This window comes from Xenopus tropicalis, chromosome 2 (assembly GCF_000004195.4).
Source record: "Xenopus tropicalis strain Nigerian chromosome 2, UCB_Xtro_10.0, whole genome shotgun sequence".
Taxonomy (NCBI): domain Eukaryota; kingdom Metazoa; phylum Chordata; class Amphibia; order Anura; family Pipidae; genus Xenopus; species Xenopus tropicalis.
Window position 1 is genome coordinate 101,635,721 of NC_030678.2, and position 23,193 is coordinate 101,658,913.

At 38.3% G+C, this 23,193-nt stretch overlaps 1 protein-coding gene across 2 annotated transcripts in view; it reads left to right on the forward strand.

Annotated features, from left to right (window-relative positions):
• Nucleotides 1-23,193, forward strand: part of p2rx1 (purinergic receptor P2X, ligand gated ion channel, 1) — a 54,448-nt gene that overhangs the window by 12,518 nt on the left and 18,737 nt on the right. The window contains exons 2-5 of one of the 2 annotated variants that reach the window (XM_031896983.1): nucleotides 8,434-8,581; nucleotides 12,124-12,195; nucleotides 13,771-13,837; nucleotides 15,090-15,122. In XM_031896983.1, coding sequence (XP_031752843.1) covers nucleotides 8,434-8,581; nucleotides 12,124-12,195; nucleotides 13,771-13,837; nucleotides 15,090-15,122 — 320 coding nt within the window. The remainder of the gene's footprint in view (nucleotides 1-8,433; nucleotides 8,582-12,123; nucleotides 12,196-13,770; nucleotides 13,838-15,089; nucleotides 15,123-23,193) is intronic. The other variant, XM_002932279.5, reaches the window with a different exon arrangement.

Consider the following 23,193-nt stretch of genomic DNA (forward strand, 5'->3'; position numbering starts at 1 on the left):
CATTATTGAATAAGAGAGGGTCCAGAGAAGGGCAACTAAGCTGGTAAAGGTTATGGAAAGTCTCAGTTATGAAGAAAGACTGGCCAAGTTGGGTCTGTTAACACTGGAGAAGAGGTGCTTAAGAGGTGACATGATAACTATGTATAAATATATAAGGGGATCATATAATAACCTTTCTAATGTTTTATTTACCAGTAGGTCCTTCCAACGGACACGAGGGCACCCACTCTGTTTAGAAGAAGGGAGGTTCCATTTAAATATTCCAAAAGAATTTTTTACTGTGAGAGCTGTGAAGTTGTGGAATTCCCTCCCTAAATCATTTGTGCTGGCTGATACATTATATAACTTTAAGAAGGGGCTGGATGGATTCTTACCAAGTGAGGGAATACAGGGTTATGGGAGATAACTCTTAGTACAAGTTGATCCAGGGACTGGTCCGATTGCCATCTTGGAGTCAGGAAGGAATTTTTTCCCCTCTGCGGCAAATTAGAGAGGCTTCAGATGGGTTTTTTTGCCTTCCTCTGGATCAACTAGTAGTTAGGCAGGTTATATATAGGCTTTATGGTTGAACGTGATGGATGTATGTCTTTTTTTCAACCCAACTTACTATGTTACTATGTAATAAAGATATCACCAAATAGCACATGCAGTAGAAATCGTTACGGTTCGGATAATTCATTTCCTCATATGAACACAAAAAGTGACTATAATATTATTTATTTAAGCATTTATAAAGTGTGTGTCTACTGTGTAAATATTAATTTTCAGGGTTAGGCTAAAGTGATGAACTGTTCAGATGAATTGGTTGTTATATACAATGTATTTATCTGCTTTATAGCTTCTATTTGTATTTATAGTGGCTAGTGAAGGGTAACATACAAGATGCACTTTATGAAAAACATTTATACATTGGATTACATATGTTAAGTGCACGTACTTTTCTTTTTAGTGTTCTCTGTAATCTCACACACAGTTACCAATACCCCAGTACAGCCTGTCTATGTTGGCAGCTGCATACAGGGCAAATTTCAGTCCAAAAACACTCATGTGTGCATGTTTGAGCTAAAATTCACCCCATGTGTGCAGTGACAAGTAGAAGCCATTGATGCCACTGACTGTATAATTGGGGTGGTATTAGCTGTTATTAGCACTTTCTTCCAAGTGTGACAATAGATAGCATTCTCTTAGCTAGACACAATGCGCAAAGTGAAATTTTGAGTCCAATCACCATGTATTTTTCCCACAATGCTCTGTTTTTCCCCAGAATTCTGGTGTCATTGGAGGTGCAAATGGGCACTTCTCTTGATGCTGTTGCGCTTACCTGCTGTAGTTTCATCTGATTTGCCAAAATGGCTGCAACTGCACATGCAAATTATCACAAATCAGTTGCAGTCGTGCCGAATATTTTCTAAGTCTGTCTGCCATCTTTTCAGGTGTTCGGCATGCAGGGGACATGTGTGCCCTATTTTTTCAGTGCAAGTGTGTTGCATCTATTGATGCAAGGCGCCGAGGGAACCCTGGAGCTACTGTTTCAATAGGCACAAAAGAAGGACTGAGCAGCACCATATAGAACTATATAGAAGTGTGAAGAGCACATTTTGATTCAAGTAAATTTAATGAAAATGGTTTTGGGTGCAACTGTCTGTGGGGAAAAATGGAGTTTGTCCATTGTGGGCATAAGTGAACCCTATTATATTAAAGCCACTAGTATTCTGTCTTCTATTAAAGAATTATCTTTATAGATGCTGTCCAAAACAAATTGGAGACTAAAACAAATCTCTATCCAGTGAAAGCATTAGAACAGGGGTCTCAAACTCGCGGCCCGCGGGCCATTTGCGGCCCTCGGTACAGTATTTTGTGGCCCGCACCAACGCCTTCTCAAAAGCAATGAATGGATCGCGATTTTTATTGCGATTCAAGGGATAATGCAAGGCACGGCAGGAGCTGCTGATTGGGGAAATGACGTTATGCCATCATAACAGTTATTATGGGAAGACGTTCTGTGTGCACAATTAGCTGCTAAGGAGCTAATTGTGCACACAGAACGTCTTCCCATAATAACTGTTATGATGGCATAACGTCATTTCCGCAATCAGCAGCTCCCGCCCGCCGTGCCTTGCATTATCCCTTGAAAGCCAATTTTTTGTGAAATCCCTTATGCGGCCCAGCCTCATCCTGACTTTGCCTCCTGCGGCCCCCAGGTAAATTGAGTTTGAGCCCCCTGCATTAGAATATTCACAGATCTAGTGCAAGCACTCAGTCATTGCATAAGTAGGTTCATAATACCTATGTTATAAGATGTTTGACACGTTACGCAGACAATACAAATGAAAACGCCTCCCAATTTACTCAGAAACCAAAAAGAAAATCCACAGCAGCCTCAAGTGAAGATCTCTCAGGCTGAAAAATTAAGAGAACTAAAGAATTTGAAAACACAAGAGAAAAAGGATAGTTAAAGCCATTAGTGGAAAACAGGACACAAAGCAGATCAGAGAGCAGCCAAAAGGCAGAGAACAATTGAAAAGAAGAGACAAAGGGAAACTGGAAAACTGTAAAGAGAAATGAACAACAGCAAAGATTACAATGGTAAAATAATGATAATGGATATGAATTTAAGGGATACTATCATCACAAAATTGTTCCCTTTTATAGACAGTTTATTGTGTGTGCTAATGCTGTTCTCTTATTTGTTGTTATACTAGAGGTTCAGATTTCTTGTGTTTATATAGTTAAGTAAAATTATTACAATGTATCTATTTACATTGCCTCTGGTAAGCCTCCCCATTGCCACAGGTATTTCAAATATTGGTAAAGATTATTAGATCCTGTTTGTCCCATGGGGTATAGACTCTGATCTAAAAAATGCTGTAATAAAGTAAGATAAGCTTTTGTTGTTTGCCAGAAAGAAAATATAGTTATCTACCTGTATATCAAGAAAAAGTTTCTATTCAAGTGCAAAAAAAGGGGGAAATAACTGTTAAAGCAGTAAAGTAAAATACTTTTTTTTTTTAACTATAGTACTTAAGGGTAGTGACTAACAGTCTGTTTTCCCATACTGGTATTGATTAGCTGATCCGTACCACATACAGTATATCCCATATACAAAGTGGTCAGGCCACATTTTAGTGAGAAAACGTTTTTGTTTGCATTTTCTGTCTGAAAATGCACTGTATGACATTACACAATGTTTACACAACGTTTCACATTGTTTTCAGATCAATGTAAACTATTTGAATTCTGGTAACAATATCTTTTTAAAGAGATGCTGTCATTACATAACACATATGCCCTTTATCAAATATAATAAAACTTTTTAACAATAGACATAATAGCTGTTTTATTTTCTGTCAGTTGTAAGGTTCAGGTTCCATATTCAATATGTTCAGCGTTTGTTGTTGTTGTTTTTTTTTTTCCTGCCTCAACTATGCATTCTTGTGCTTGTCTTCAGCACTCAAGTCAATATCAAGACCTCTACAGGCAAGTGCAGTAAATATACCGTATTTTTCGCCATATAAGACGCTCCGGAATATAAGACGCACCCAATTTTAAAGGAGGAAAATCTAGAAAAAAAAGATTCTTTGTGCGCACGGCACGAAGCCGTGCGCATGCGCACCTGTGCACATGCCGGCGGGTGCATGGGCGCGCGTGCACACGGCTTCGCTCTGGGGAATATGAGGAGCACGGGGAACAGGGCACCTATATGTGAGTCAATATTTGTCGTATTTGTCGTATAAGACGTACCAACTTTCCCCCCCCCAGTTTTGGGGAAGAAAAAGTGCGTCTTATACGGCGAAAAATACGGTACAAAATATGAAAAAAGGGAATCTTTTTTTGTTTTGCGAGAAAAGTCTTTTGATTTAGTGTGTGTCTATAAATTCTTGTAATAAAGCAAGATAGGACTATTGTGTTTTTGACAGAAATACATAATTCATGTCCATGCATGAACACAAAAAAGTGATTATAATGTTATAATTATTATTTATTAAAATATTTATTTCAACATATTCCATAGCACTATACTGTAGATGTACAGGTTAAAGATACAGATTATATACAAATAGTGACTGAAACTGTAAGGGTAAAGAGGGCCCTGCTCATAATTACAGTAATAATATAGATAACATAGATAATACGTAAAATATATAGAATAATTTCAGGTATAAAAGCTCACTTAAAGAAAGTTCATATTTTAAAATATGGTACTAACTTAGTACGCCCTGCTTGTTTCCTTGTTCTGGGAAAGAAACTTTAGAATACAAGTAAGCATGGCTCAAAGACCCAGAGCTGTGTTCTGTATATAGAAACCTGAAATGTGAGGCAGTGTGCAGATATATGATTGCACAACCTTTCTGAATTAAAGCAGAGAGTACAGAAAGTTAACAAGCCACACCTAAACTAAGATACAATTGTAACTAATAAGCTGAACAGGTTTCTTGGAGTAACCGAGACTTGCAGCTTAAGGGCAGCTTTTTTAACAAAACTGTAATAACACATAAATCAAGACCCCGAAACCCCCAGAAATGTGTTCAAACTTTAAAAAACCTGCCAAATTTAGCCAAATGGGAGTGGTATTTAGAGAGTGCGGTCGCAAAATGGGCGTGGTCAAAAATCTTTCGCCACACTGCGCGCGCCATTTCGGTCATTCTGATTTTGCTAAATCCGACACTGACACACTGGCAACCTGATCAAAGGCATATGAATGCATAAGTTAGTGAAAAAGGGGGCTTCTGAATGCCTCCCTTCACCTGCCCCCTATGCATGCATCATGGCTATAAACAGGCATAGTTGTGTTTAGAGCAAAGCTATAAACATGTTTCATGATAAGTAAAATTCGCAAAAAATAAACAGGTGTTTTTAATGGGCTAAAGTTATGGCTTATAATGTGGCAAAACCTGAATTAAGATCTGGGAAATGCTCCCATTGAAATGCATTAGAACAGGAAGGGACTGAAAAGAAGAATCAAAAAATCCAGGCAGACTTAAAATCCGGGAATGCAAAATTGTGGTTTGACTGCATAGAAGTATTGACTGCATAGTAGTATTCTCCCACTCTTTTATGTAAAACAACACACAGAATTAAAACATTGTCAGATGGGGGTTGTAAATTGGGATTTTTGTTTAGGATTGCAGTATACTTATGAACAGTATCATTTTGGCAGTTTTGGGAGCCATTTATTTGAACTGTATTTAATGGTTATCATTCATTTCAAACTGACAACTGCATCATTAGAGAGGAAATTTCTAAATAGCTAGGGGACTATTTACCTGCATTTGGTCAAAGTATTTTTCCATTACCCCCCCCCCCCCCCAAATAAACAACTTTTGTAGTGTTAAAACATGCAAAAATAAATGCTGCCATATATAGGACTTTCCCATAGAGATCAGCAGCCTGCTATAATGGTTAATATGGCTTATGCCACATCAACTCAGTTGTACAACTGTATCTAGCAGCAAGATCAGAGAGCATTGGCAAGGAAGAGGTTAATAAATCTCTCTTTTGATCTCAGTTTTTGGGAGTTACATACACAAGATCAACTTATCCCATCCAAACAATATTCTTTATATTGCATATATAACATGAGTGATTAAAACATAGAGACTATGCTTATCAGTCAGGACAATATAATAATGCACATGCATGTTCTGATGGTATGCAGTAGTTGAGAGGTTAGTAACTGTATATGCAGATAGTCTGACTGTTTTGGCAATCTGCCTTAATTCTTTCTACTTCTTTTTTTCCATGCTCTCACTAATCCTCTATAAGTATGTAATATCCCATCAGTAAAAGTAGATATGCAGTAAAGTTATTTTAAAGCATACAACTCGTAAATATGCTGACCAGCTGTCAGGCTGGTCCAGATGTGAGGAAATGATTAACTAAGTTAAATAGGGTCATAATGCAATCACCAAAAATGCCTGTCATTACTGTAATGTTGACAGAGGACAAAGCAAAGAGCCTTATATGTCCTTTACGCCCAATTCCAGTACTTTCTTTCAATGCTTGTGGCAGTTTCACCATACCGGTAATATAATCATAGTCATTCAGATGGGAAACCCCCACCCTCTTTTTTATTTCTCCAAATATCTTACTTTTTTCCTTATACCCATATACAGTTCATTGCTTATTTTTCTTGTAGACTTCCTCCAACAGTGAATTAATATAAAATGATATGATGTAGGCTATGTGCATATTACATGTACGACTATAATATGATACCTGAAATCATGAAACCATATGTTTTACATAATGTAAAGTTGTTATTAGTGTCTAATAACTGATAATTAATTTCCTCTTTTAGTTATATATAAAAAACGCAATAAAATATTGACATAGACCACATGGAACACAGTGCTCACATAACTTGAAAAAAAATCACCAGTCTACTTCAGTCTAAAGCAGAAAAAACAAATACGGTAGTATGCCCTAAAAGGTGTGGCAAACAGCTGCTATTAGAGAGATACTCTGAACACCTGCAAATTTCTGTGATCTGGGTACAGTACATATTAAAATTAAATGCTGCAATCAATTTTAGTGCTACCCAGTAATATGCAAAAAAGTCGCACAATTTTTTCAAGGCAAAATATCACCCTTCTACTGTACACTTCTACATCCTCTTCCCACAAATACACTTTATTAATCCCTTTCTTACTGGAAAAATCTGTGAACTCTGAGTAACCTATAAGGAGGTTCTCTGTATTAGTTCAGCTGCAAAAAATGAGCAATTTTACGTTGTATAAAAAAACCAACAACTTTTCCTCATCCCCTGTATTCTCTGCAGGCCCATCAGCCTTGTATGCCCTTCACTTACCCCCCCCCGTATTTCCCTACTTAGCTTCCCCTTTTCTTTTCTCTTTTTTCTCCCTCATATTATGTTCCTTCTTGTATCCTCTCTATTTTTATATCTTATTGCCTCCTTTTATGTGATTTTTCACAAGACCAGAAGAGACGTCAATGGCAATTCCTATATAGATCCATATTATCAAAAGCAGAACCAGGATTGACTGATGGTATGCCCTCAATTATATCTGCAAAGCAAGAGGTGGGAGATTCCTGATCCAGTATAGATAATTTGTTTCACATTGCATAGTAGTTTGTTATCAACCAGAACTTATATTTACCCAGAACATCTGGGCATTCTTTTGTAGATAGCTAGTATCATTGTACAATAAAGAATACTCGTTATCAGTTTATGACTCACATCTTTAAACAGATTGCCTATATTTTTATCAGGATACAGCTAAAGTATATTTATCATCTATGCATCAGTATTCAAAACACTGTAAAATAAAATGCATGATTGCCATACACAAATTTTCATACAATTTTTAGTACATGTATCATGGTCAGTCCCTACTGATATGTTTGTACCATGGATGTCAAACAGGTTTGAAAATTTCTGCAGGCAGGCTTCAGTGAGCAGTTATATTGATAGGTGTATATTTAATATGATTTTTTTTTGTTTGTACTTTCACAACTACTAGAGATTGATATATGCATAAATCTTTCCCTGTCTGCCTAATAAACTTTCTTTCCCAAAAATGTCCGTTGGCAGAAATATTTGTTCTATTAATGTATATGGCCAGCTTTAGGTTAAAGGACCATTTCACCATTTCAATATAATGTACTGTTACCTTTCACTGGTATAATGTGTATGTTTGCTTCAAATACAGTTTATAAAAAGATGCTGCTGTGTAGCTAGGGGCAGCCAATGAAGTTGAATCTAAATCTGTGCTACTGCTGATGACAAATCTCCTGAAAATGCTTTTTCATTGCCTAACCTTTGGATCGGCTTAAGTAAAACCATTACTTGTGGTGATTTGGCTTAACAGCCAGAAAATGCAAAAGAATGCAATGTCACCCAGCCACCTCTGCATTTTTCCTGAAGCTTTTAGAATTGGGCACACAGGAGAATTTTGCTGCTTCAGTCTCCTGTGTCCTCTTCAGTCCCCAGAATGGAAGAGTACACATGCATTAAAGAACAAGGGGAGCAGGAGGGAGCAAGCAGGAGTGTGAGGGGAAGGTGCACCATACAAGGGGGATTTAGCCTTGGGGTACCCGGCTGGCAAAACTGGGCCTTATAACTCTGTGGTGCCTGCTACAAACAACCCCAGGCCAGATCAGTTTTCTGATCAGAGCAACGGGGGGGCTGGGGGTTCAGGTAAGTAAACACAATCACAGAGGGAGCCTAACTTTTAAAACCCTCCAGTGATTGCTGAATTTCCTTTTTTTTTTTAAGCCCGATTGGGAAATTCCCTGAAGAAACTAAGGCTTGTTGCTCCCTACACAGGTTGCGTGATGATCTGTCTCTTTTTGCAAGAAAATCTCTTTGTGATAAAATGTTGAGAATTATGTTGATTATTAGTTTCATTACAATTCTTTTTAAAATTACTTTACAGTACTTTGAAGTAAATATATGTATTTTTTTATGTTTAGATGGGTGTTTGTCTATGAGAAAGGCTACCAGACTGTGGATGGCATCATCAGCTCTGTCTCTGTTAAAATAAAAGGCTTAGCTGTTACAGACCTACCGAGTATTGGCACAGAGATCTGGGATGCAGTAGATTACGTTTTCCCACCTCAGGTAAAAAAAAAATAAATAAAATTTTCTTGTCATAAATCCAATATCTACCCCTACTCTTCACTGACCTAATAAAATCAAAACATAGCCGTATGCTGAGGCCACACAGGACGGATTCTCAGGCTGCGGAAAAACACAGGCTGAGAATCTGTTTTTATGCTTAAAAATCTTATTATTGCATACACAAGCAGTTTTGTTCCCAATTTCGCCAAACGCTCCAGGTAAAGGCACAACAATAAGATTTTTGAAGTGTAGAGGTGGATTCTCTGCCTGCTTTATCCACAAGTTAAGAATCCTCCCCGTGTGGCTTCAGCCTTATGCACTTCTATTTATGAAAAATCCCAGGGATTTAAATAAAAGTAAGGCAATAAACTATGGGGGTGATTTAGCAATGGTGTGTTTGCTTTTCTTTCTCAATTCAAGTTTTTTTGCTCTTAAAAAACTTGAATTCGAGTTATGGTTCAAAAACACAAATGTGTGATATTTATTCAGTGTAAAAAAATGTAAAACTCGAATGTAAAAATTTGCCATCTAAAATCTTGCTAGTTTTTATAGAAGTCAATGGGAGTTGTCATAGGCAAAGGCAAGCCATATTCTCAAAATTTCCTTATTAATAAATAACCGACCATTCGATATGTGAGTTTATTCTATTAAGAACAAACAACTCGAATTCACAAATTTGAAAGTTAAATAAGTCCATATGTGTGCTTGCTAACAACATTCATTAACTGGGAATTCTGGTTGACACCAGCGACACACACATGCGCAAAAGGTAAAATGAAAACTCAGCTCAATATTGTTACAAACTTTGACTACGTGGAAAACTGTCAAAAGCAATTAAAAGGGACACCTTTGCTAAATATAAGCCTCATAAATAGTACTTGTGTTGAAAATGCATTCTGGCTTTTCTTTCAATAAAACAGGGTAATTTGTTATGAGCTATTTATCTTATCCTTTGAACAAATAAAGCTTATTCTAAGCGTTTAAGCAGCTCATTATTAGTCAATATTGCCATTAGTTTTAACAGCTCCTTACTGGCTCTTTAAAATCAGAAAGTGACAGGAAGTGTGAAAGTGAAACTGGCTTAAGCTGGCCATACACGTGGCGATCTCACGATGTTTCGTACGACCGTCGGTCGCACGAAACATCGTCAGATCCGCCACACACCATTCAGGGCTGAATCGGCAGGTAAGGAGGTAGAAACAATAGGATTTCTACCTCCTTCTGCCGATTCAGCTCTGAAGGGAGAATTTTGGTCAGGCGCCTTCTATGGCGCCCGATCAAAATTTTCTAACTTGGCCGATCGGCGAGCCGACCGATTTCAGCAGCTTCCTGCGATATCGGTCGGCTCGCTGACATGCCATACACGCACCGATTATCGTACGAAACGAGGTTTCGTACGATAATATCGGTGCGTGTATGGCCACCTTTAATCTTCTTGTTTACTGCCAGAAATAACAAAAAATCTAGGTAGATAATTAAAACTATAGTCAAAAAGTATGTCCAGAACCAGCCCCTTTAATTCAGCTCATGTCAAAAAGTAGTGTATACTGTCCCTTTAAAGGGGACCTGTTACCCCTAAGAAATAATTCCAAATTCTTTTCTATTGTGTTTGTCAAGCAAAATAATCTTCACTTACACTGTATAAATTATATAAATCTTGTTTCCTTCACTCTTGGAATTACACAATCACAGCAAGCAGACAGGTTCCATTTTGTGGACACTGATATTAAGGCAAGCATTGTATCACCCAAAAATCTTGTGTATGCGCCAGAATAGGGGACCTAATGCACATGCTCATGCAATGGTTACACAATTAGATGGTGAGGAGGGAGGGAGAAAAAGTGAGTGCTTAATGGAAAGTTAAGAGTAACTGTCTGCCCCACCTCTTTGCCTAAGGCATAGAGGCGGGGAAGGCAATATATGATTGACAGCTGGGATTTTTAAATGCCTTTATAATTGATTTGGATGTGTTAATATAAAAAAAGAATTTGGGTTTCATGTTTAATTTGAAAAGGACTTTAATTATGCAGCTTTTTATGTCTGGGTGACAGGTCCCCTTTAAATAGGAACTATATAACTATAATTGCTTGGGCTGTGTACTTCTGCAATGTATATTTTTTATTTTAGATATTACCAACTCTAAATTGAAAATTTAGACAGGGGTGTCCTGTGCTCGCTTGTCATACATAGTATCAGAATGTCAAACATTCCAAACACTTTTTGTCTTGCTGTGCTCTGCACTGGAAATTCAGTTCTATGTGCAGGACACAAGGGGCTCAAGGCAGCTCTGTCCCTACCAGTTGCCATAGGACAGGCGGTAAGTACATGGCTCTGTACATTCTAAGAACATTTCTAAGTACATTAGAAAACTGTTTAGCTAAATCTAACTGCAAAGAATTAATAAAAATATTTTTTCAGCCCGAAGGGAACGGGCATTGCAATAAAAAAATCTAATGTGTGGTTTTAGTGTTTTGTTTGTGACACTTGTGAATAGAAACTTGTGCAACCAATCACTGTTTTGCAGTATACTCTTCATTATTGAGTCTTGAGTATGTGTATATATAATTTGTATGGAATACGCAGTGTGCCAAACTAATCTCTTGAGATACAAAAGCAGCTACCAGAACCGCAATAAGCAGTCTCAATCAACAGCTGCATTAGTACAGCTCAGACAAGTATGTAATTTATTGATTCAGAGGAGGCAGATTGCCCAGATTGCCTATATTAAAACATTAAGTCCTTTTAAGTGTATAGATCAGACCCATGAAATGACCAGATTCATTCCAAACACAATTATAATTACATTTTATGACAGGGAAGATCAGTAGTAACCTTGCTATCTCCGAGAAGAGTTAGCACCAACAAGCAAAATTCTTTAAAGGACAAGGAAATTCTACTTTAATCACTTACCTTGTACCCCGGGCTGGTGCCCCTGTTAGGAGAAAACAGCACCAGCCCGGGGTACCTGGAGCGATGCGCTTCCTCCTTCCTGCTTCGTTTTGCCGGGACCCCACGACAGGTGCATGAGCAGTAGAGCGAAAAGCAGACTTCTCTGTTAATGTTAGGCTTTTTCACGCTACTGCACATGCACGCGGCGGCGATACAGGAAGGAGGAAGTGCTGCAGCTGTTCTCTCTGAACAGGAGCACCAGTCCGGGGTGAAAGGTAGGGATTTAAGTCACTTGGGGGTGCCTAACATTTTGGCACCCCAAGTGACTTTGCCTTTCCTTCTCCTTTAAGGGAGGACTAAAGCCTTACAGATAGTTCTGTCCACAGTGTGGTATGCATGCCATAAATATGCTTTACAATCCCAGAGATACATCCTTCCATGGCAGTCAAAATATTATACCCAAACTAGCTTTTTCTCTGCTAGGCCTTTTCTGTTTCTAGATATTGCTGCTTTCATCAGATCCTAAGTTGTGGTACACAGCCCCTGGGTGATTGTATTTACAACAGTTGGTAGGCCAAATCAGGCTGATACAGTTTTTTTGCTTAACCTAATATGGGCCTCTAAAATATTCTACTTTCCTTTTCAATTTGCAGGGTGACAGCTCATTTGTTGTGATGACTAACTTCATTACTACCGCAGATCAAAAGATGGGATACTGTAATGAGGTAATTCTATATATATATAATATCTATGCCTAAGCGTGCATTGAAATCATTTACTGTAGTCCTTTAGGGTGAAGACACATGGAGCTACTAGTAGCAGCTACTTTTTTACACCTACCAAACGCCAGAAAATACCCTGCCATAGACATACTGAGAATTGCCTCTGCTAAAACACATGTAGAGAGTGTTATCACTAAATGACCAGCATTGTCTATTTTAGTAGCCACGACAAGTAGCTGCTACTAGTAGCTTCATGTGTCTTCTCCCTTAGGGCAGTGGCACACTGAGAGATTAGTCGCCCCGCAAGAAATCTTCATTGTCACGGGCGACTAATCTCCCCGCAATGCCATCCCACTGGTTAGAATGTAAATAGCCGGTGGAATGGCATACAAGATGCCCAAAGTTGTCTTTAGAGGAAACTTCAGGACATTGCAGCGAGGCGCATGCCATCCCACTGGCCATCTACATTCTAGCCAGTGGGATGGCTTTCCGGGGAGATTAGTCGCAAATAAAAACAAAGATTTGTTGCGGGACGACTTATCTCCCTGTGTACCACTGCCCTTAAGGATACAACCAGATACACAAAGGGGCAGATTTATTACAGATTATTAAAGTGTGAAATACAAAAGGATTCCCTGCTGTTTAATCAATTTTGCTATTTATCAAATAGAACATATTCAAAGTCAGCTTTCACAGTCAGCTAGGTTTTTTAATGAACATTTATAAAATTATCCAGCACTGAAATAAATTGTCATAGCAAAACATGTTCTTTACACATCAGTTAATAGCACTCCCCCAGAAGAATCTTACATTGAAATCCATTTTCAAAAGAGCAAACAGATTCTTTTTATATTTAATTTTGAAATTTGACATGGGGCTAGACGTGTTGTTACTTTTCCAGGTCATGTCCTCTGATAAACTTCAGTCACACTTTACTGCTGCGCTGCAAATTCGAGTAATATCACACCCCTTCCCTTTCCCCACAATACCCAATCAGCAGAATAATGGGAAAGTAGCATCTTTCTGACCCTTGTATTGCTAAAAATGCTTCCTTGCCCCACCTAATGGTAGATATGATAACAGCACTTAATAGTAAAAATCCAAGTCATGCTCACACAATTCATGACAGTTACATTGAGTAGGAGAAACAATAGCTTATCTGAAAGCAGTTCTATTGTGTAGTATTGGCTCCTTCTGAAAGCTCAGAATCAGGCACAATGCACTGAGATGGCTGCCTACACACCAATATTACAATAAAAAAAAATTATGGTTCAAGAATAACATTTTAAATAGTAGAATGGATTGTGAATTTGTAATGTACACAGTGTAATATAGTAATAAAGACTACACCATAAAAATTATGACAGAATCATCCCTTCTGATGAAGATCTGATGAACTGATACAGGTATAATGTAATATAAATACACCACATAAATAATATATATCTTTTATAAATAAGACAATGTTCTAAAAAGAGTTTTGTTACAATGTAAAGTGAATGCAAATACAATCTCAAATGAAAGACCTTTACTGTTATAAATCCAAACAACTCTCACCATACCGTGTCTATATTGCAGCTCCCAGATGTAGCACCTTGTAAAACAAATGATGACTGCACAATCACAGCTTTTCGACAGAGTCAAGGTATGATGTACTCATAGGTTTGGGTAGATGCAGATATAATAACTACTGCTAACTAACTGCTTGCTATATCTGTCCAGTAAGTGCAGGTCATTGCAACTAGCAACTGTGGATGCTGATGGCAGGGCAGAGTTAAAAAAACATGGTGGATTGCACCTGTTTATAAACCACCCCTGGATGGAGTAAAGTTGGCTGGCCAAGCAGTTCATGTATAGGTCTACATATTCCAGATCTCCTTTTTAATTCAGGGCCCACCAATTAGAAATAGGAAATCTATTAATAGTCTTTCTAGAACAGATAAAAGAGGAGTCAATGCTGTCTGTAGTTTGATTAAGTTTTATTTAGGGATTGTGATTGGTGAGTTATATACCAATATACAGAAACTGGGGTAGTAAAATAGTTTTATGTAGATTTATTCTCCTCCATTGCATCAAACATATTGGCCTAAGTATTAAGTATTGATAATCTAATTTGTAAGGTTTAGGATACCTGCATTTTCTACATTGCTCATATTAAAGTTAGCTTTAAGTATGTTATAGAATTACCCATTTCTAGAAAATTTGCCACAGACCTTCCTCATTTATTTTTTATTGTTTTTTAATTATTTTCCTTCCTCTTTTACTTTTTCCAGCTTTTAGATTGGGGATACTGACAGGCAGCCAAAAAAATATTACAAATAATACAAACTTATTGTTATTACTTTTAATTCCTTATCTTTCTGTTCCGTCTCTCTCCTATTCATATTCCAGTGTCTCATTTAAACCCTAGTGACCAGGTAGCTGCTGAATTTCCACACTTCAGAGCTGCTGAACAAAAAGATATTTGAAAACTGGGTGATGCTTGATTATCTCAAAGATCTTTTTAGGGTGACTGCCCATTATACACAGATAGGAAAAGAATCCATAATGCTGCATGCCGAATATTTAATAATAATACTATCCCAGTAATTATATAATGCTGTATTTGTATTGTTATGAGGTAAAAATGAAATTATTATTTTCTTGGACTTTATGGGTTCTGTGTGGGATTCTGATTGGTGTGTATATATTTGTGTAAAGGTTGAGTGTGTACATTGTGGTGTGTATTCTTCTCCATAATGGTACATGTTTTATCCATAAAAACGATCACATAAAATTGTCATTATTTATTGCAATGCCTTGCTGGGGCAACTGTCAGAGGCCAAAGAAAGGTAACATTATGCTTGTGGATAAAATATATTTTTCGTTGTTTTTGTTCAACAAATCATGATTTCCAGAAGAGACCAATGATCCATCCATGGGACTGTCAGGTAACAGCTGTCCAAAATTGCATATTTTGGTGGAGGGTTTCAATTGTACTCTAATCATTCAAGCAGAATTTGATCTGGTATTACTTTTCCATACCTCCTTATTTTTGTAGGACAGTCCCAAAATATAGGCTACTAAAATGTGGGATTTACCTCCTTTTGGAGTGGTTTGAAGTCAATCTTTTTGACTTTTTACTAAAAATAATTTTGCGTTTATAAGGATCTATTGGGAAAATAAAGAAAATCTAATTATAATTAAATTGCTGCTGTTAAGCTTTCTCTTATTTCTGTAAAGGGTCTTCTAGCTGTGCTTGCAGATGTTGCCTAACATCTCCTTCAATATTTCCCTTTTACATACATGACACTTATGGAGATACACCGTTAAGTGCAGTGTTCAAATCTTTTTGGTCCCACAGGTGCCTTCATTCCTGCATTGCCCTTTGAAGAGGGTGCTTAATGAAGGTGGCTTAATTCTAGGTTGCACAGAGTTTAGTACAGCTCTGCTTGCTGCATTTTCACTAGAATATTAGAATTAAAAGGGAAATTACGGAACGGAAATATGTTATTTTCATTTTCATTATCCTCATTATTCTCGGCTAAAGCCCTTTTATGGGCCACAAATATATGATACAGTGGAAACAGAAAAGATAGACAGGTGGATTTACAAACACAATTCTAAATTGCATCAGTGTAGTTACCCATAGCAACCAATGAAACTATTGTTTCCATTCATTATCTTGTAGTAGGCTTTTAAAGGCTAATTGGTTGCTATTGGCATTTGCACTTAGGTTCATAAATGAGCCCTTAGTTTCTGTAAGTTTGCCTTTGCCAGAAATTTATTTGACTCTTTGTGGCCCAGTAACAGCAGGACATCCTTCTGTCTAACTGCAGACAATTACAGTGAAATCTAACAATTTCAAAGCCACATACTCCACAACAGGATGTTGGGTAAGAATATAAAAATGACAGAAAGAAGTGGTAATAGAGAGGCCAGGATGTCGGGAAGATTGCATGTGAGAAAGTACTATAGAGAAAGGAAAAGCTACAGATACAGGAAGAAACCCCAGAGAGTTTGAGGTGGACTGCCCCTCTGCCCCACTAAATGCAGTTGGGTTTACAGATGTTACAATTTACTTTAAATGACACAGTGATATTGCATTAACAGTATAATGTGTGAGAGATTCCTGTTCAGTTGCTGAAAATATTTCTCGCAAGATATCCTGTGAGTGCTTAGACCGACAACTGTCAGAAATATTAATGGCTGTTACTGTGCATATTAAAAGCACTAAAGCCCAAAGCAATTAAACACACAGCCGGGCTCCAGGAAAGGCTGTTTCTCTTAATGTGATTAACAAATAACACGCCACATGGAGAGGAGGCAGCAGCACTGACCGAATTACTTACAGTATAGAAATGAGGTACAATGGCTTAAATGCCAGATATATTCCTTTCCTTTCTCTAAAGTAATGCAGTTGGCTGATATATTAATGATTATATTAATGTCCTCTCCCAATTATCATTTTAGCCTCTCATTCAAATCACTGCCTGGTTGTTAGGGTAAATATTATTCTAGCAACCAGATACCTTAGCTTACCTTTAAAATTCCAAGCTGTTAAACAAAAAGCTAAATAATAAAATTAAAAAAAAATTGCAGATTGTTTTAAAACATCACTGTCTACATCATACTAAAAGTTAATTTAAAGGTAAACTTTAGGTTAATTTTTAGTATGCAATAGAATGGCCCATTCTTACCAAGTTTTCAGTTGTTTTTTTTTTTTTAATTCTATATAGTTTTTGATTTATTTGCTTTTCTGTTCAAACTCTTTCCAGCATTCAAATGGGGGGGTCACTGACCCCAGAAAACTATTGCTCTATGAAGCTACACTTTCATAGTTATTGTTACTTTTTATTAATTAATTTTCTATTTAAGTCCTCTTATATTCATATAACAGTCTTTCATTCAAACTACAGCCTGGTTGCTAAGGTAATTTGGACCGTAGCAATCAAATAGCTGCTGAAACTCCAAACGGGAGAGCTGCTGATTAAAACTGAAGTGATTAAAAAACAAGTCTTGCCCAGTTTAAACTATACTTAATTCTTTAAAAAATGTAATATATTTAGTAACAGAAAATAGTCCCCTGTTAAGGAGAAGTCCAAGTCCAGTTTACCCTCCTTTTTAGCATTGAGTTGACATGCCACTGTCTAACATTGCAATCAATAAACAAGCCAGAGACAGAAAAATTAAGTACCGATAATCTTTTAGCAATGTAATGCAAACAAACCATAAAAACAACATGTATTTTATATGAAGCCACATAGGCTGGGGCCTAGATAGATAATTAGAGTGACACTATTCAATGATTTTAATAGAATTTGAATTTATTTTAAACATTTTCTTATGTTTGGCCTACGTCTCTCTACTTTATCCTTTACATGGCTGAATCCAGAATACTAGCCTTGCCAGACACTTTTCAGTGGGTATTTTGGTTTGTTTTTGGTTTTTATGTTTCTTGCTTGAAGCCCCTCAGGACCTAACACTACCCTGTCCTGGTTACACTATCCCTAACTGCAGGGTATGAACCAGAAGCTTATTCCACTGACTGCAGTGACCATTGCCCATTCTAACTGGTCTACCTGGGTCATACCACTTGTTATAAAGGGATGCCTGTGAAAATTGGGCCTAACGCTCTCCCCTGGGATGCTGACTGTTGTCCTCCTCTCAGTTGGCTCCCGCTGCCAATCTTACTTCCTATGACTCACACAACAATGTAGCTTGTCTCCTTTTACATCCTTCCTTGGTCCACTCTTTAAGAACATTCAAGAAGTGTCTAATCCCTCCAACGGTTAAACACAGTAATTACCCCTTGAAACCTCTCTAAATAAAACTCCAAAATTGAAAAATTCCCTAAAAATTTCACTTCTAAGGACAAATAGAGCTATGTAACTGAAATCCTATTGTTTATACAATTTGGATAGATCAGTAACTGTCTTTCTCCATACGATCCTACCTGACTAATGGGGTCAAGTTACTCTTCAGCGTGCTCCCCTGACTTACTGTATCTCATGATTGAGCCCTTGATTACCCCCACAAGCTAGCGGGCTCTTTCCTATCACTCAGTACTCCAGGGACAGAGGTGAGCTCCACATATACCCTTGGTTCTCTGGGTACTTATGGTGAATGGTTATTTAGAATCACGGGAGCACTTACCGGATCAGCAGTGTATGCTCAATCGCACAGCCGACGGCAAATCAGTCTGCAAACGAAAAAACTTTGTACGGAGCAAAACCCTTATGAGTGACACATTATGATGCCATAGCGCCGCAGCACAGAATGCATAAAACCGGAAGTTGTGAGGCCATCTTGGAACTCCTGTTACATAAGGCTCATGCTCGAACATCAGACGCCATCACACCCCAGTGCGGGATACATCAAGTGAAAATTGTACATCAATACATCTGCCCTCAGACAGGTTTCTGATTTGGGCAGCCATTACCCGCACATATCACACACGAAGAGGCTACTTCTGCTAGCACTCTCAAGTACCTGCATAATGGCATCAGCAGATGAAGACCTCATGTCTCTCATTGAGGACATAGATCTTACAGACAAACATGGCAAAATTAAGACCAAGGTCAAAAAAGCTTCCAAAGTTATTTCATAGAGCAAGGCCCATTCTATATCACCCTCTCTGCACATTGCCATCATAGATCAGCCACCAACCAGATCACAATGTAGGCCCAAATCCATGCACCACAGGATTCAAAACATTCCGGCTGTGCTGGCGATCTACCAGGCTACAACATAGAATCATTGTCGCAGCCGCACCTAACACCCCAACCCCAACAGTTGCCACAACAGGGTTTTTGCCAGTTTTTGTCATGGTTCCAGACCACCTTACAGACAACCTTGGACAGGGCTGTATCTGCTCATTTGGGACAACATCCTTGCACATCCAGATCTCCCAAACAGAGTAGACCTAGATCACCACCTCCCTTGTCAGAAACAACTTGGATGAACCCCCTTCTGAGGTCAGTAACTCTACTATGTCTTCAGATGAACATTTGCAGTTGGATTCACATTCTGAGTCCTCACAGGAGGATTCCAAACAACCAGAAGAAATAAAAAATCTTCTGCACTCCATCTTCTCTTCCCTAGAAATAAAACAGGAGTAGGTCACCCATTCCAAAGCAGACAAGGTGCTAGACACCACTGTTAAAAAGGCCAGAGCATTCCCTGTTTGCAAATTGGTCTGTAAGGTAATCAATACAGAACCATACAAAAAACTCACATTCCACCAAAGTTTTACCACAGTATCTGATGACCTCAAACAAAATTAAGACAGGATTCCAAAAATTGATCCTCCCATTGTAAGGTGGATGCAGGGGTCCCTAAAAGACCCCATGGAGAGAATAAAGGGCTCAGCACTCAAAAAGTCAAGTATTGGTGCCAGGAGCTGGTATGTTCCTCACCAGTGTCAGCAGACCATCTTTGAGTGGAATTGGTCAAGAAAAAGACAGCCCTGTCATTCATGGGAGAAGCAGCCTTAGACATCGCTAGACTGGCAGCCAGAGCCTCTGTGTCTGCTGTGGCAGCTTGTAGAGCCCTCTGGCTCTATCATTGATCATGGTTCAAATAGGAGGCCAACCAACCAACTTTTCACAAGCTTGGCAACTCTCAGTAACTGACCCCTGGGTATTCAACATTGTCAGCCAGGGCTACAAAATTCACTTTCTGAAACATCCTCCCATCAACAGATTTGTCCCTTTGCCAATACCTGTACTACTGCAAAAACAGCAGGCTCTTCAAAGCATTATACAAGATCTCTTGTCATCAAGAGTCATTGCCACAGTCCCACCACAACTGTTTCAAGGGGTTCTCCTCAAACCTCTTCCTGGTTGCAAAAAACAAGACAAAAGTTATCGACCTGTCCCAAATCTCCACTCACTGAACAAGTATGTAAAGTATAAACGGTTCAAAATGGAATTCCTGGCTTCCAATGTAAAATCCCTTCACATACCTTCATGGCAAAGATAGACATAAAAGATGCATACCTGCATATACCTATCCACCACAATCATCACCGCTTCCTGATATTTGCAGTGGGCAACCAACATTTTCAGTTTCTGGCCCTTCCGTTTGGGCTCACTTTGGCACCCAGGATATTCTCCGAAGTACTAAATGCCTTATTGGTGACACTAAGATTGCAGGGCATCCAGGCAACAGCATATCTAGATGATATCCTTATCTCAGCCAGCTCACAGATGGCAGCACAACAGTTTGTGACTGTGTGCACACAGACTTTCCAATCATTCCAACTCAGACCTTGGACTTTCTGGGCATGATCTTGGACTCCAACTTCTTTAAAGTACTTCTCCCATTGCTGAAAGCCCTGACACTGCTAAGTGGGGCCACACAATTCATGCAACACCTGCATCAGAAGGCGTACAGTATCCTTAGTCTACTGGGACACAGGGCATCTAGCATTGAATCAGTCCCTTTCACCAAATGTCACCTCAGGCCACCAAATCTGTCCCAGACATATGTTTTAACTATTTGTGAAATTATAGCACAAGCTTAAATATTAGATTGTGGACTTGGAGTAGGTACTCATTGCTTTTTAATAACTGCTGCACAATAGCAGTGCTATGAATAATGATACAAAATATTACTAATGTTAATAATAATTGCAAATACTAATGTAACTAATATGTGAGAATGCTATGGTATTCTTCCTAGACAAAGTAGGGTAGCACCTGCAGGTAGAGACCTGCATGGGTCCAGTTATGACCCATGCCTGACTTGAAGCCGCTGAACCTGCAACCCAACCCTACTCACAATAAGTTAACTTACCTTCCCACCTGGGGACCTGTGGATGTCATTCAGGAGGCAGATCTAATAGGTAAGGGGAAAAATAGTATTATCATCAGAGGTTGGGAAGGAGGGAACACATCCACACTTTAGCTGGGTACCCAAAGTCATGGACTTTCTGCCCAAAATCTGACTGCTTTGTAGGAATTCCAAAAATTGATCCTCCCATTGTAAGAATCTCTTGAAACACTACTCTCCCAGAGGTGGATGCAGGGGTCCCTAAAAGACCCCATGGAGAGAATAAAGGGCTCAGCACTGCCAAGTATTGGTGCCAAGAGCTGGTATGTTCCTCACCAGTGACAGCAGACCATCTTTGAGTGGAATTGGTCAAGAAAAAGACAGCCCTGTCATTCATGGGAGAAGCAGCCTTAGCCATCGCTAGACTGGCAGCCAGAGCCTCTGTGTCTAGAGATAATGGAATGCTCAATGGCCATTTTTAGTGATCTTTCTAATGTCTGTGGTCAATATGTTGGTTATTCATTTCCTGTTGTAATTATACTGACACATCTGTGGTTAATATGCCTATTAAAATTTTAATTTATAGATTATACTAGCTTGTCTGGGGTTAATATGTAGATTATCTATTATCTGTAATAATTATACTGGCAAATTTTGGGTTAATATGTTGATTATCCATTTTTTGCAGAACTTTTATTGGCACATCTCAAGTCAATATGCAGGTTGTCCATTTTCTGTAGTAATTCTACAGGCACGTCTGGGGTTAAAATGCCTATTATCTATTTTAATTAGTGATTATACTTGCTCTTCTGGAGGATGGGGAATGGGATGTTCACCTTCACACAATATTCTGAATTTGAACAGCCCCATGAGGAAACACCCTTTTAAAATCATATTTATTATTTAAGATGTGTAGTTTAGAAACTACAGACCAGGATCAGCGCTGCTAAAAGTCTCTCTCCTTTGCACTCTCTCCTTTCTGTTCCAAAGGGATTGCCGACACCAACTTGCATTCTTCCCCAAACAGTAAGTTGACACTGAACTGGTTACTGCTCATACCTTCCCTCCCTTGCTTTATTTGCATTTCCTTGATCAGATTGGTTGAATCTTGCCAGCCAATGGAATCAAAGATATAAAGCAGGAGAGAGAGAAAAGGCATGCACAGTAACCAATAACTGTTTTGGGCAGAATGCAAGTTGGTGTAGGCAATACTGAATCTTTTAGGGTTTGATTCACTAATGTAGAAAATATAGAATTTAATTTATTAAACCAATCTATGCTTTTGGTCCACTAACCTTATTGTACACTGACAAAAAATGTTATGTTTTAATCTGCAATACATATTGTAGCTACATAACATTCTTCTCGCTTTATTACTCTTTTTATATCCTTCCACTGACTCTTGTCTATATATCATTTCTTTCACAAAGCATGAATCCGAGTTCTAATGATTTTTTTATAATCGCTTCAAACATTATTGCTGATATAATTTGTCAAATGCTACAATTTAGTGAATCAATACTGTGCCAGTATAGGGGGACCTGATACCCATGTCCATGCACTGGTTACACAATTAGATGGTGAGGAAGGAGGGGGAATGTGAGGAGTGCAGTGATATCTAAGAAATTCTGAATTGAAAGTGAAGGTAAATGTCTGCCCCACCTCTATGCCTAAGGCATAGAGGTAGGGCAGCCAATATATGATTGATAGCTAGAATTTGTAAATGCTTTTATAATGGATGTGTTAATAAAAAATGAGTTTGTTTGGATTTTATGTTTAATTTGAAAACGGCTTTTTATTCTAAAGCTTTTTATGCCTGGGTGACAGGTCCCCCTTTTTAGCCTGGGAAATCATAATTATTGTTTTTTTTATTGATTAGGCTTTGCTTATTTTATTAAATCAGTAACAAACAACATAAACTGTTTTCCTGAAGCAAGATGCTTAGGTTCTTCAGTGAATAAACAAGTCATGGATACATATATTTTGCTGATTTAAAATTTGAACACTGTCTTGTGTACAGTGTGGCAGGTTATCAGGTGGGTTATCAAGGGAAGCAAAAAGCCACACCTGGTAAATTTAAGAACCAAAATTTAATTCTCTTCTAGTGCAAAAAGCACTCCCTCTTACCCCCAATGCAGTGCAAAATAGGTAAGTACAGGGGGACAACATCAGGAATACCACAATGTGAGACCCAGAATCACAACTAGGGAAAGCTATAGCTTATTGGCTATAAGACCTAGACCTAGA